The 12,345-nt window shown below is 38.5% G+C and overlaps 1 protein-coding gene across 1 annotated transcript; it reads right to left on the bottom strand.

Annotated features, from left to right (window-relative positions):
• Positions 1-2,080: 2,080 nt before the first annotated feature.
• LOC145402533 (nucleolin homolog 1-like) lies at positions 2,081-11,904 on the bottom strand. Its single transcript, XM_080274527.1, has 6 exons — positions 11,649-11,904; positions 10,715-10,902; positions 10,374-10,532; positions 9,648-9,758; positions 7,068-7,281; positions 2,081-6,874 (listed from the first exon to the last, which is right to left on the bottom strand). The coding sequence occupies exons 1-6, from the start codon at positions 11,691-11,693 to the stop codon at positions 6,530-6,532; spliced, it is 1,062 nt and encodes a 353-aa protein (XP_080130653.1). The 5' UTR covers positions 11,694-11,904; the 3' UTR covers positions 2,081-6,529.
• Between the last annotated feature and the right edge of the window lie 441 nt (positions 11,905-12,345).

Raw genomic sequence — 12,345 nt, 5'->3', positions numbered from 1 at the left:
TTGGGCGATAGTTAGAGGGATGGTAATGGTCAGCCTTCGTTGGGACAGGCTGAATGAGAGCAAACTTCCAGCTAGAAGGAAAGGTGCAAGTTGATATACAAAGACAAAAGAGTTTACCTAGTCTGGGTGTAAGCACAGAAGCATAGTTACTCCATCAGGCTCATATGCTTCAATAAGCATTTAATAATTGTAGAAATAGCATAACTTGAAATTGCACTCAGAAACAACTTGAAGAAACTCACGAAGGGCTGCAATGAAAAAAAAAAAAAAAAAAAAAGTGGTCCTCTGTCTCCTTAACAGTTTCAATCTACATATTTTTCACTGTATTTACCCCAGTCCTCATTTGTCCTCACTTTTACAGTTATCTCTATTAGTGCACTTCATGTGCATCCCAAATTCTCACACAACAAAGAACACATATCAAGGAGATGCTCAGCGCTTTGAAGCTGAGTGGTCACTCCTGAGTTTACTGATTTCATTTGGCAGTAGCCACAGTTGTTGTTAAGATGGTTAAGTGGCCAGGTCTCTGGAAAGGATTAATAAAGTAAAATTAGTGTTGTTTATAACTTTGCAAAGGTGACAGTAGATTACCAATATATCAAAAGAGAACAGATATCTGGTGCCAATGAACTATAGTACCTTGCTGCTGTTAAGGCAGAAGATTGACTTTTTTCCTAATGACATATTCATGATTATGGCATCTGGCAGTGGATGGATGGATGGATGGATGGACATATTCATTTACTCCTAGTAAAGGTAGGTTTTACTGGAATAGTTCCAAGTTTTGACAGGTTTGATTTAATAGTCATGGAAGCCACACCATAATGCAGGTTTTATGGTTCCATCACTCGTGCTACTGAGTCTGATGTAAAGATAAGTGTTCACAGAAGTGGTTCATATCATAAATCACTGTATGGATTGATTCCATCCATTTGGGGTCTTCAGCAGCAATTTTGGTTTCAGCTTAGTAACACGAGGGTGATTCTGTGCTTCAAGGTTTTAGCAAATGTATCTTCCTGAAAGTCTTCTGCTTGTAAGTCCACACTCATGGTGCTATGTATCTTTAGACTTGGTCAAGCAGGATTATAGTATATATATATATATAGATAGATAGATATAGATATATTTTTTACCCATGTTACATGAGTATTATTATGGCAGTCTTAATTAGCCTTCAGCAGTCCAGTGTGTTTGTATGCCATTTATTTTGTCGCCATATATAATTATGTTTTCAGCATTTGACTTGCCGCATGTCTATGTGTATTTAAACCCTTCACCATGAAAATTCTCTCAGAGCTCAATAAAATCATAAGGCTGGTGCAAAATTAATGCAAAATATGTCACAGCTGATTACCTGGAATGATTAATGGAGATTGAGTTGAGGTATGGCAGTAACGAGGAAAAAAATATATACAGTGATGAAGTTAACTTCTTGTAGCCAACCTTCATGCTGTGTTGGTAATCGCTGAGTGAATTTGAAGGCTTGGGTGCAGCATTAGTGTCAGGTTAAGCCTTTAGCTGTGTTAAGTTTCTGTGAGCAGAATAAGTTTCTGTTGTAAGCTGGAGTAAAATGCAAAGTTCTTTAGTCTTGACCAATATGATAATTGTGGTAGGACTGAAAATTCCTAGTGCCTTGGCCTTCTCTTGAACATAGTTAAATTGTCTAACATCAACAGAAATAGAATGCAGAGTACAGACAGTTAAAGTCTTCCCTGAGATCACAGAGCCATACTTTTGATCTCCCAGCCTTGTTTAAGTGTGATCATTTGATTAAGGAAGATATTCATCTTGCTTCAGTGTGTGTGTGTATCTAATACTTATATCATCAGTGTGTGTAGAGGCACCACACCATAAACTGTGACCTTTTGTGTGCCATTTTTAGATATCCACTCTAGGAGTTATGAACTAACACAATAAAATATAATTTTGTACAGGTTTTCCAATAATCAAAACAATCCATACTGATGCACTGCCATGGCAATGCTGTATATATACTGTGCAAATACAAGTAACAACTTTTCTAAAATGAAAATATTGTAGATCCAAATCCAATAAAGTATTTAGTTTTAATTCATGTGTTCATATGAGACATTTTGTATTTTATTCTTGCTGCTGATGATGCTGGAGAGCTTTATTCAGCTGTGTCTAGTATCTCATAGTGAAGGTTTTAGAAATATTGTTAGTCCCTTAGGATTGATGACATCTGTGTACTTTATTGCTGCCATTAAGCACTTTAATTACCTTGAGCTTTGTAGGGACTCTATTTTAATTGGTTAAATAGCCAAGAGGCCATTTAAATTTACTGTGATAAAATTTTCCTTCTGTATTCCCAGAGATAGAGGGTAAATAGTTTCTTTTAGAATAATCATTCCTTTAACACAATCTCCACTGCTGCTGGCAGTATGTGGGTGTGGCATGCAGTAGAGATTTCTCAAGGATGGTGCCTTGTTATGGATGGAGAGGGTTATTTATAATTTAAAAATGGTGTTACTGATGTGAAAAGAGAGAGAGAGAGTGAGCTTTTAGATACTGTATAGTATTTGTAATTGTCTTAAGAGTTCTAATGCTTGTGGTGCAACCTTATACAGTATTGGAGTAAGGAAATTACTGTACAGGATTTCTTTTTATGAAAAAGTATTGTTCTGGACTTCTGCTCTAGATGGGGGGGGGGGGGGGAAAGTTACTTTTGTTGTTGGTGATGAATGAGTTACCTGCCATGTTATCAGCTGATAAGGTCATTGTCAGCTTGCTTTTTTTATACCTGGATATATATTTTGAAATATTATTATGCTAATTTTCTTCATGTGTAACCTTTATATATTACCGCATCAATTTTCCTTCATGTTTAACCTGACTGCAACCTATCCTTTATTTCCTATATGGTAGGGGTTTTGCAGTTTTTTTCATCTGTTCTAGTGAGAATTGATATAAACAGGTACTGAAAAAGAGTACACTTAGCAAGTTAGAAGGTAGGAGGAAGTGTGGAAAACCATGAAGGTTGCCAGTATAGCAGGGGAATGTCAGAAAGTGAGGTCTGGAAACAGACAATTAAAGAGAATTGACATAATTGAATTGGATAGATGAATGCATAAGATAACACTTGACAGGGGTTTGCACCAGTTTCTTATCATTGCAAGACAAAATGCTAAAAAGAATATGTATTCTGTGAAATTGTGACAAGATTTCAAAGGTTTAAATGTGAACAATTGTTCGATCCGTATTGAGGTGCTCTGTTGTTACTGTCCTATATTTGCATTTTCTTAGTCCTATTTTTGGATATTACCCCCCCCTTTTTTTAAATAATAATTACCAGATTGTGTTCAAATGGTGATTAACTGATTTCCCTTAATCACGTCAACCTAGGGATGTTTTTAACTTTTACCACTTCCAAGAAATTTTGTTTGCCTCAGGAAGGATCTGTAGTACTGAAGGGGTTAATTTAGCCTGTATTTCACCCCTCCAGTTCAAAAAATCTCCCCAATGCTAAATGAATTGCCTGGAGATAGGATGGGGAAAAAGAAAAAAAAAAAAAAAAAAAAAAAAAAAATCAACTGGATTCAAGGAGTCGGTTTCAGTTCAAAAGCGTTTATGGTCTTCAGTGATTTGGTCACTTCTTCCCTAGGTCAACTCCTTCAGTTTGGTGTTATTAGTACAGTATATTCATGCTACTTCCATATGATTTTATTCAGCTTTGTAAGGGCTTTTCTACTGTAGGGGTTATTGAAGGCTACATCTAACTTCTCCAGTTCAAAAAGTCTCTCCAAGCAGAATAAAAGCCTCTGTAAGCACTATAGCAAGATTTAACCAAAAAAAAAATACACCATTGAAGTGAAGGGTTAAGCTCTCCTTTACTTCCTTAGTCACCACACAAAATTTCAGTTAGTAAAGAAGAAAAGTATAAACAGTTACTATTACTTTATTAAGTCCACAATGTGTTCCAAAAATCTAGACTTCCTTTGTATAACTGATGCCATAAATTGTGGAAATTTATATACCTTGCTGTGTAAGTATGGTACTAATGTAAATTTAGTAGGCAATTTTTCTCATTTACTGATGGCCTCATAGGAAAAGTAGTAATTTTAAGAAAATGTCAAAAAGGCAGCTCATAAAGAGGACATCTTGCATTCAGTTTCTATGTCAATCTAGGTGCTGTTGCAGAACATGTCTGTATAACTGTAAGAGAGCATATATGTGGTTCATAATTGGAAATGATTGTTAATGAATGTCAGATGTATATTTTTTATAACATTATTTTATGCAGATAATAGCACTGTTATTGTTACTAAGATTATATTTCACTATGAAGACTGTATTTCTGTAATGTTGCACAATTTTATCTGGCTGTTGATATAATGATGTTCACTTAAAAAAAAAAAAAAACATATAAGTAATAGTCTTACTGCAGTCCTAATAAATGATTGACACACATACAGATAAACAAATAATACTGATGAAAGATTTCATCAGCGAAAGAAATTTGAGAACAATGATCAAAGGAAAATTTTCTAGTGACAACTGTAACATCACATGAGTTACAACATTACCAACCTGTTACATTTTTAGTTCAGTGGATGAGATGGACTGGAATGGAACAGTGTTACTGTAACATGATAAGCTTCCCAACTCCTTTCAACTCAGCTGATGGCTATACTGATAGACCGGAGGGTCAAACTTGAGTAGCAGCCAAAGTGTCTCGTTCCCATCCCATAAATACGGCTTGTTGAATTTCACAAAACCATAACTTGGAATTTGTCATGAGCAACTCAGTTCCATCGGGTGAAAACAAACTAACGGAAGATGATAAGACAGAATAAGGTTGACAGGTTCATTTTTTGTTAGCTCCCAGCACATCTTCCTCACCAGGTTGCCAATCAGTGTATAGCTTGATTCAATCAGGTAAAAAACTGGCTATAGTAGGTGGTAAGACAGAATGGTGATGATACAGGGATCACTCTTTGTCCATTACGAGGCCCCTTAGCACCTTTTCCTTACCATTTTTTTTTTTTTTTTTTCACTTAGCTCATCAATATTCTCTTGGATGTTATTTCTACAAGCTATGTCAATGCTGAAATGACATGAATAACACAGAGTACAAGAGAATACAGTACTGGGTATTTAGATGTCATGTTCAAATTAAACTGTAAAAGGAGAAGGATTAGAAAGCCCGTGATCACACGAATAGGGCCAGTAAGGTCTAACAATGGTTATTCCCCCCCCCCCAAAGCAGAACAAAAACAAGAAAGTAAGGATGTGCAGCACACTTAATGTATTTTAAAATGGAGGGGAGGCATGGCATTTTCCTCCTCGCATGAGTAAGATTCACATACATTTCTGAGGATCACACATACACACTGTACGCACATTAAACGTCAGAATTGTATATTTAGCTCCATTTCTCTGCAACAGTAAGTTAAAAGAACAAGTTAACACATTATTTGAATACAGTAACATTCACTCCTAGACCTCTATGAAGTATGGAGGCTCAAGGCTAGGCTAAGGTAGGTTACCAGCCTACCTTCCCAGTGGCATTACATGACTAAATACCTCCCGCAGACATAAGCTTAGATACAGTGTCTATCCAACTGGCACTGGTAAAAAAAAAAAAAATCCAGTTCTCCTTTCCCATTCCAAGATGCAGTGTGATAGGATCCAGAACCAGGTAAACATTTATGATAAAAGAATGTGAGACAGAAAGGTATAGGGGCTAACGAGGCTAGAGATGTGACAAATGATCAAGTTGAACGGATGAATTTTGCATGGAAGCATGTATGACCAGGTTTGGCACCCTTTTTTAACTACACAGTTGTTGAATTGACTGTTGGATGGGTGATTATGAATGTATATGTGGAATGTTTTTTTACCTATCATGTGCAGCCACGATTCAAGAGGCCTAAATGGTGATTTTGTCATCATCATCATCATCTGTACCTCCTTTCCCACCCTATGGCAAGGTGAGGAGTAGCAACATCCAGATAGCCCAAGTTTGCCCAATCCAATAGCCCATGCTTCCATTCACTCATCATTCAAGCCCCCAGAATCCTGGCTCTATCTGATATGCCAAAAATGTTCACCACATTCTGTAAACGTATCTGACAAAGTCAACCCATGTCACGTTAAAAAGGGGTGCCTAATCCCTGATCATACACTTCTCACAACATTCATCCAGCCAGCTCGATCTCTTGTCAGTCCCCAAGCCTCACCTACTTCCATACCTCTCTTCCTCACACGCTCATCCACCATATCACTCCACCTACTCCTTGGCCTACCTTGCCTCCTCTCTCCTTCAAATTCACTCAGATATATATTTTGTTGTCTACTGTATTTATTTATTTTTACTATTTACAGAACAAGGCTAAAACACTATGTCACTGAAATTCAAGGAGTCTGAATGAAATGACATACCGTCAACCTGCTTCATGAAGTTAATAGCAAATGCTTTTATTCTCACTATCAACTGCCTCTGTAGTTACCAACATCACAATCTTCATTACTGTCACACCTCTCATATCCTTTCCATTCCTCCTCATTTTCATTCATCATCATCATCATAATCATCACCAGCTTCACTTTCCTCATTTTCATCACCCTCAACACTGTTTTCATTTTCAGCATCATCATTATTTTCATCTTCAACTTCATTAATGTCATCATCATCATCACCATCATCATCTTGCTCCTCATGATTGTCCTCATCATCATCCATATCTTCATTTCCATCTTCATCATCATCATCCATGTCTCCAACGTCATCATCACTTCTGCATTCCTCATTTTCATTCTCATCCTCAATATCTGCATAACTGTCACCATTGTGATCCACTTCACCACTATCTCTGTTGTTTTCAGCTGGTCTTTGTTCGGCATCCTCTTCAACCTGAAAAAATAAGCTAGGCTAAATTATGAACCTCCCCCCTTCCCTTATTATACTGTTTGCTATAAATAGAAATTATCATCTCTCCATCTTGAATGCTGAGCTGTAACAAGAGAATTTGCCTCCACGTCACTTTGTCCTCTGCCATCTGGCCACCCCCTCCCTCACTCACACACATACAATTATAATATTTTACCTTTATCTTCTTAGCTGGTGTAGGTGCCACATCCTTCTCAGTCTGTGTCTCCTGCTGTTCATTTTCAAACTTTGGCTTCTTTTCATGCTTGGCAGCAGTAGGTCTGTATCTGGCAAATGTCACTTTCACAACTTTACCATTAACCTTGATGTGCCTGGAAGCATTAAACACTCGCAGTGCCTCTTCTTTGGTTTTATATATGATGAAGGCAAAGCTGAAAAGTACCGGTAAGGAACATTAGAATATAAATGAGTCAATGTCGGATGTTATGTCTGCAAAATCTTTGGCTATTATACTTTCTCCATCTTAACTGGAAATTTCCATCCTTTTGCAGCTTATTTCATACAGATCAATGGCAGAATAAAACAATACTATGATTCTGAATCCTTCCCATAGTACTTCATGACTAGTAACATATTATCTCTTGCTACAGCTCAGCAATGTGGAAGGATGGAAATTTCATGGACAAATTTCAGCAGATGAACATGTGAAAGTGAAGAGACTAAAGGTGCATCCTAAGATGTCCTTCAAGAAAGCACTGGAAGCAGGGAGTTGGTATGCTGGTTAAGAAGGGTAGAAGTTCATGAGTGGATTGTCTGTGATTGTGAAACTGTACATTGAAACTAAAACCACAGTGACAGTGAGTGCTAATCTCTGTAATGTATTTTCTCCAGCAGTCCAGTCTTCCTTTTAGGGAAAGGAGGGAGCTGCCTGGCTATATCAGTGCCACCATATGAAGATATCCCTCTCCAACAACTTAAATATGTAAATGCATGTAATACACAACGCTCTGTTACACATAAACATAGATATGAAAGAAGCGAAATGTTCCCCTGGGCTAGACCTTATTAGATCAAATAGCCTTGCTAGGTGAGAGGAGCGTGCTACCCCTCCCAGCATGGCAGCTACCAGGCATGGCTCCAACTCAACCCCCCCCAGTCCCAAGTCTGATGCTCTACCACTGAGCCACCCTGCCCCCAAAACACATATGAATGCTGTCTAGTATCCATAACTTAAAGTTTTTCTAAGACACTGAACTGCATTCAGTGGTTTGGACATGCAAGGAATACAGGGGTAATATTCATTCTGCCATACCCAGACCCATCATAGTTGCAAAGAATGATAAAATAATAATACTGTATGAACAATCATTGTCACCATCTGGACCTCCTTTCCCGCCCTACGGCAGGGTGAGGAAATATAGTAATCAAAACAATAATACCAGTAATAATAATAATAATAATAATAAGAATCATCCGGACCTCCTTTCCCACCCTAGGGCAGGGTGAGTAGCAGCAATGTTCAGACAGCCCAAGTTTGCCCAATCCAATGGGCCACACTTCCACTCACTCATCGTTCAAGGTCCCAGAATCCTGGCTGCCAAAAACTTTCACGACATTCTGTAGCTTCACATAAACGTATCTGATAGAGTCAATCCGGACGCTGTCACGTTAAAAAGGGGTGCCAGATCCCTGATCATGCACTTCTCACAGAATTCATCCAGCCAGCTCAATCTCCTGTCAGTCCCTTAGCCTCACCAACTTCTATACCCATCTTCCTCACACACTCATCCACCATATCCCTCCACCTACTCCTTGGCCTACCTTGCCTCCTTTCTCCTTCAAAGTCACTCTGATATACCTTTTTCACCACTCTATTGTCATCCATTCTCTCCACATGACCATACTATCTCAGTACTGTACATTTTCTTCAGTTCCGATGTCACACACTTCCTCACTCTGCATCTTTCACGAATCACATTATTTCGTATCCTATCCACTCTCTGTACTCCACACACATTCCTCAGCAGTCCCAACTCCACTGCTCTCACTCTTGACTTTTCATTTTCATGCCACACCATAATCTCACATCCATATGTTAAAGTTGGCATTAACACTCCTTCATGTAAGCCTCGTGCAGCTGCAACACTCAAGCCTGTGTATCTTTTTCAGGCCTTCATAGCATCAGCTACTTTTCTTCCTTGTGTCACTCTACTTTCCACTACTTTTGCACAATTTTCTCTCTTTTCTATAATTGTACCCATGTATTTGAACTCTCTCACCAATTCCATTCTCTCTCCATTCATTGTAACATCACATTTGGGGGTCACCTTCTCTCTCAATAACCATCATTTTACTCTTTTCTACATTAGCTCTTAAGGCACAACGCCCACGCACATCATCAAAACTCTGCACTAATCTACCAAGTTCTTGACTGATATTTGCAAGCAGTACTACACACTGAGCATACAAACAAATTTGAGATATTCCATTCATCACCATTCATTACCAATGCCATCCCTCTCTCCATTACTCATGTTTTTAAATTTCTCATCACCCCATCCATATATATATATATTGAACAATCATGGGGACATCACACAACCTTGTCATATGCCCACACCGATCATGAGCCATTCACTTAGATGTCCATTTACCCTAACACATGCCTCACTACCATCATAAAAACTCTTGACGGCACCTAGCAGCTTACCGTAATAATAATAATAATAACAATAATGACAATGATGACTGAGGAACAATAATAGTATAAAACGTGTAACTAAATTATGACTCTCACTTTTTGATGCCCTTCAGCCTCTTCTTTGGGAAGTCAATCCTGCACGAGGTGAAGAATACATTACGAAGGTCGAGCCTGGTAGTGCCTGCAGGAAGTTTACCCACGTGTAGCCTGCAAGGGATGGAGGCAACAGCTGGACCAACAATAAAATATAAACAAAAGAAACACATGCACTCTCTCTCTCACTCTTGCATGAATAACAACCTAAACAGTGCGTGATATACCAAGAACTTACTGAATTGCCTGCAATAAAATAATCAAATCAGTTATAATGTAACTAAAAACAATGTTCATAATCTTTTGACTCCAGAGTTATAATTATATAGTTTATTGGTGCTAGTTTCAGATTATTTATTCAACTTAAAAAATGCCTCTCATATGCATTGGTAAATGAATGATTTATCTAACTTTCCTAGCTGAAAAGTCCCTCAAAAGCTAATAAACAAATAAATAAAATACAATATGTCTAAAGGTTAAGTAGTTGCAGCTGTACAGTAGTACAGTGGTTGCAATCTGAGGCTCATCTGAACATGAACCTGATGGGCTGCAGGCTGAAGCAGCCCTCATTCAATAGTCCACCATCCTTTTCTTAGGAGACAGGGAGGGAGCTGAGAGACACTTGTGTAAACGAGCAGCTCCTTGGTGCCACGGTAGGGAGGCACCCCTCTCCAGCGCCACCTGAAGGTAAAATGTATACATCATCAAAGTAAACAATGGCCAACACACTTGAATGAATCCATCTCCTGCACTCTGGTAGCTTTGTTTCCCTTGTGCTTCCCTCTCACAAACTCAGCATTGAACTTCTCCCCCTTGAACTCCACATCATTTATGGTGTCCTTACTCTTCTTTGCCTCATCTTCTGTCTCGAATTCTATGAAGCAGGACCTGAAAGAAAAGTATTTGTGAGATGATGGTTTGGGCTGAAACTGGGTACAGTGTTTCATTCAGAGTAATTATGGCACACTCTTGTTTTATGACTTGGATGTGTTTTCGAAAACCATCAGGAAAGTTTCTGGTGGACTGTTATAGGCTATATGAACCTCGCTGCATGTACCATTACATCATACCTCAGTTGGTGTTGCCTGAGACGAAAAAGTCTTATGTCCCCTCTGGCTGCTACATTTCCCAGTGCCTCTTTCACGTCCTTTACTTTATTTACAACCAGGGTGGTGGGGAAACAGACATAGAGTGTGCGTCTGTTACATTCATCAATACGCCCTGCTATCTCTTCTTGCAGTGTTTCATTGGCCTCAAGCTGTGGGAAAAATATTTCTACACTGAAAGACAAGCCAAATGGTTTCCTGCACACCACGAAACAATTAACTACACTAGGTGGTAACCATATAAGCAATTTTGGCGCCTGGTGGTTTAGTGGGTAATTACAGTGCTCCAATCGGACTGAGCCAGTGAAGGTTTATATCTAAAGGGTGGTTGGGTTTTTTTTGCTCACGTGATGCCACTCACGGATGAGTGAGGCTGGTCACTCTCATCTTAAATGTCAGGACCAACTTGGCTAGCCCCGGGCTCCTAGGCTCCTCATGGGGCAACGTAGGATTGGATGGTGGATGGATGGATAGACATTTTTAGTGCAATGTAATACATATGTACACAAGGTGAGTACCCTGTAGTAGTGAAGCTCAATAGGTAATTCTTCTTAATTTACTTTAGACTTTATATATATATATATATATATATATATATATATATATATATATATATATATATATGGAACTCCAATAGGAAATTGTCAATAATTTACTTCAGACAATGATAAAAAAAAAAAAAAGTGACACAGTAAGGCCTAATGCCTGTAGGAAATTTTACTGTTACTTACTTTAGACTTTTCATAAAAGAAAAAAATGATGGCACACAGTAATGACACCTACGTCACAAATTTAACAGTAAAAATGAATGTAAAAGAATGTGCATATATAATAGGACACACACACACACACACACACACACACACACACAATAATAATAATAATATTAAAAACTCACCTTCTCTTTACTCCAAGCTACTGGCCTTTTTCGTCTCCTGAACATCTTACTTTTGCGCCTTCTTTCTTTCTCCTCGTTAAACCTGCCAGTGCTGTTTTCTGGTCGGACTGAATCTGCCTTCCCTCCTCTCCCGTTTCCCCTTCCTCGTCCTCCACGAGCACCTCTGGCCTTCCCATCTGTGAACCCTCCCCTACTTCGACCTCTTTCACTTCCTCTAATTTTATCACCTCTTCCTCCTGATGTATCTATTCCACCTCTTCCTCTTCCTGCATCTCTTCCACCTCTTACTGCATCTTTCCTACATCTTCCTGTATCTTTTCCATCTCTTCCACTTACTTTACCTCCTCCACTGCCTGTATTCACACCCTTTCTTTCACTTGCAGTCTTCGTGCCATCTTGAACTGCACCGAATTTCCTTTTCTTCAATGCTCTCCTCTTAGCAAAGATTTCCACATCGCTGGACCTTTCCAGTTCTGTCTTCACTGTCATTGTAAGGTTACAGGGCTCTCTATTCTTAAATGATTATTTTAGTTTTCCACTCTGAAAAAGTAGAATAAAAATTAAACACATGCAATATACTGTATTTGGCCATTACGGCAAACAGCAGTACATACATTATCCTGTCACTATTACAAACTTCCCATTAAAATCTACAATTACTATAATGATTGTACTGTACATTGTCAGAGATGCTGTG

The sequence above is a fragment of the Coenobita brevimanus genome, chromosome 58 (assembly GCF_032717465.1).
Source record: "Coenobita brevimanus isolate Jiangsu-jjx chromosome 58, ASM3271746v2, whole genome shotgun sequence".
NCBI lineage: Eukaryota > Metazoa > Arthropoda > Malacostraca > Decapoda > Coenobitidae > Coenobita > Coenobita brevimanus.
This window is presented reverse-complemented; position numbering and strand designations above follow the sequence as displayed.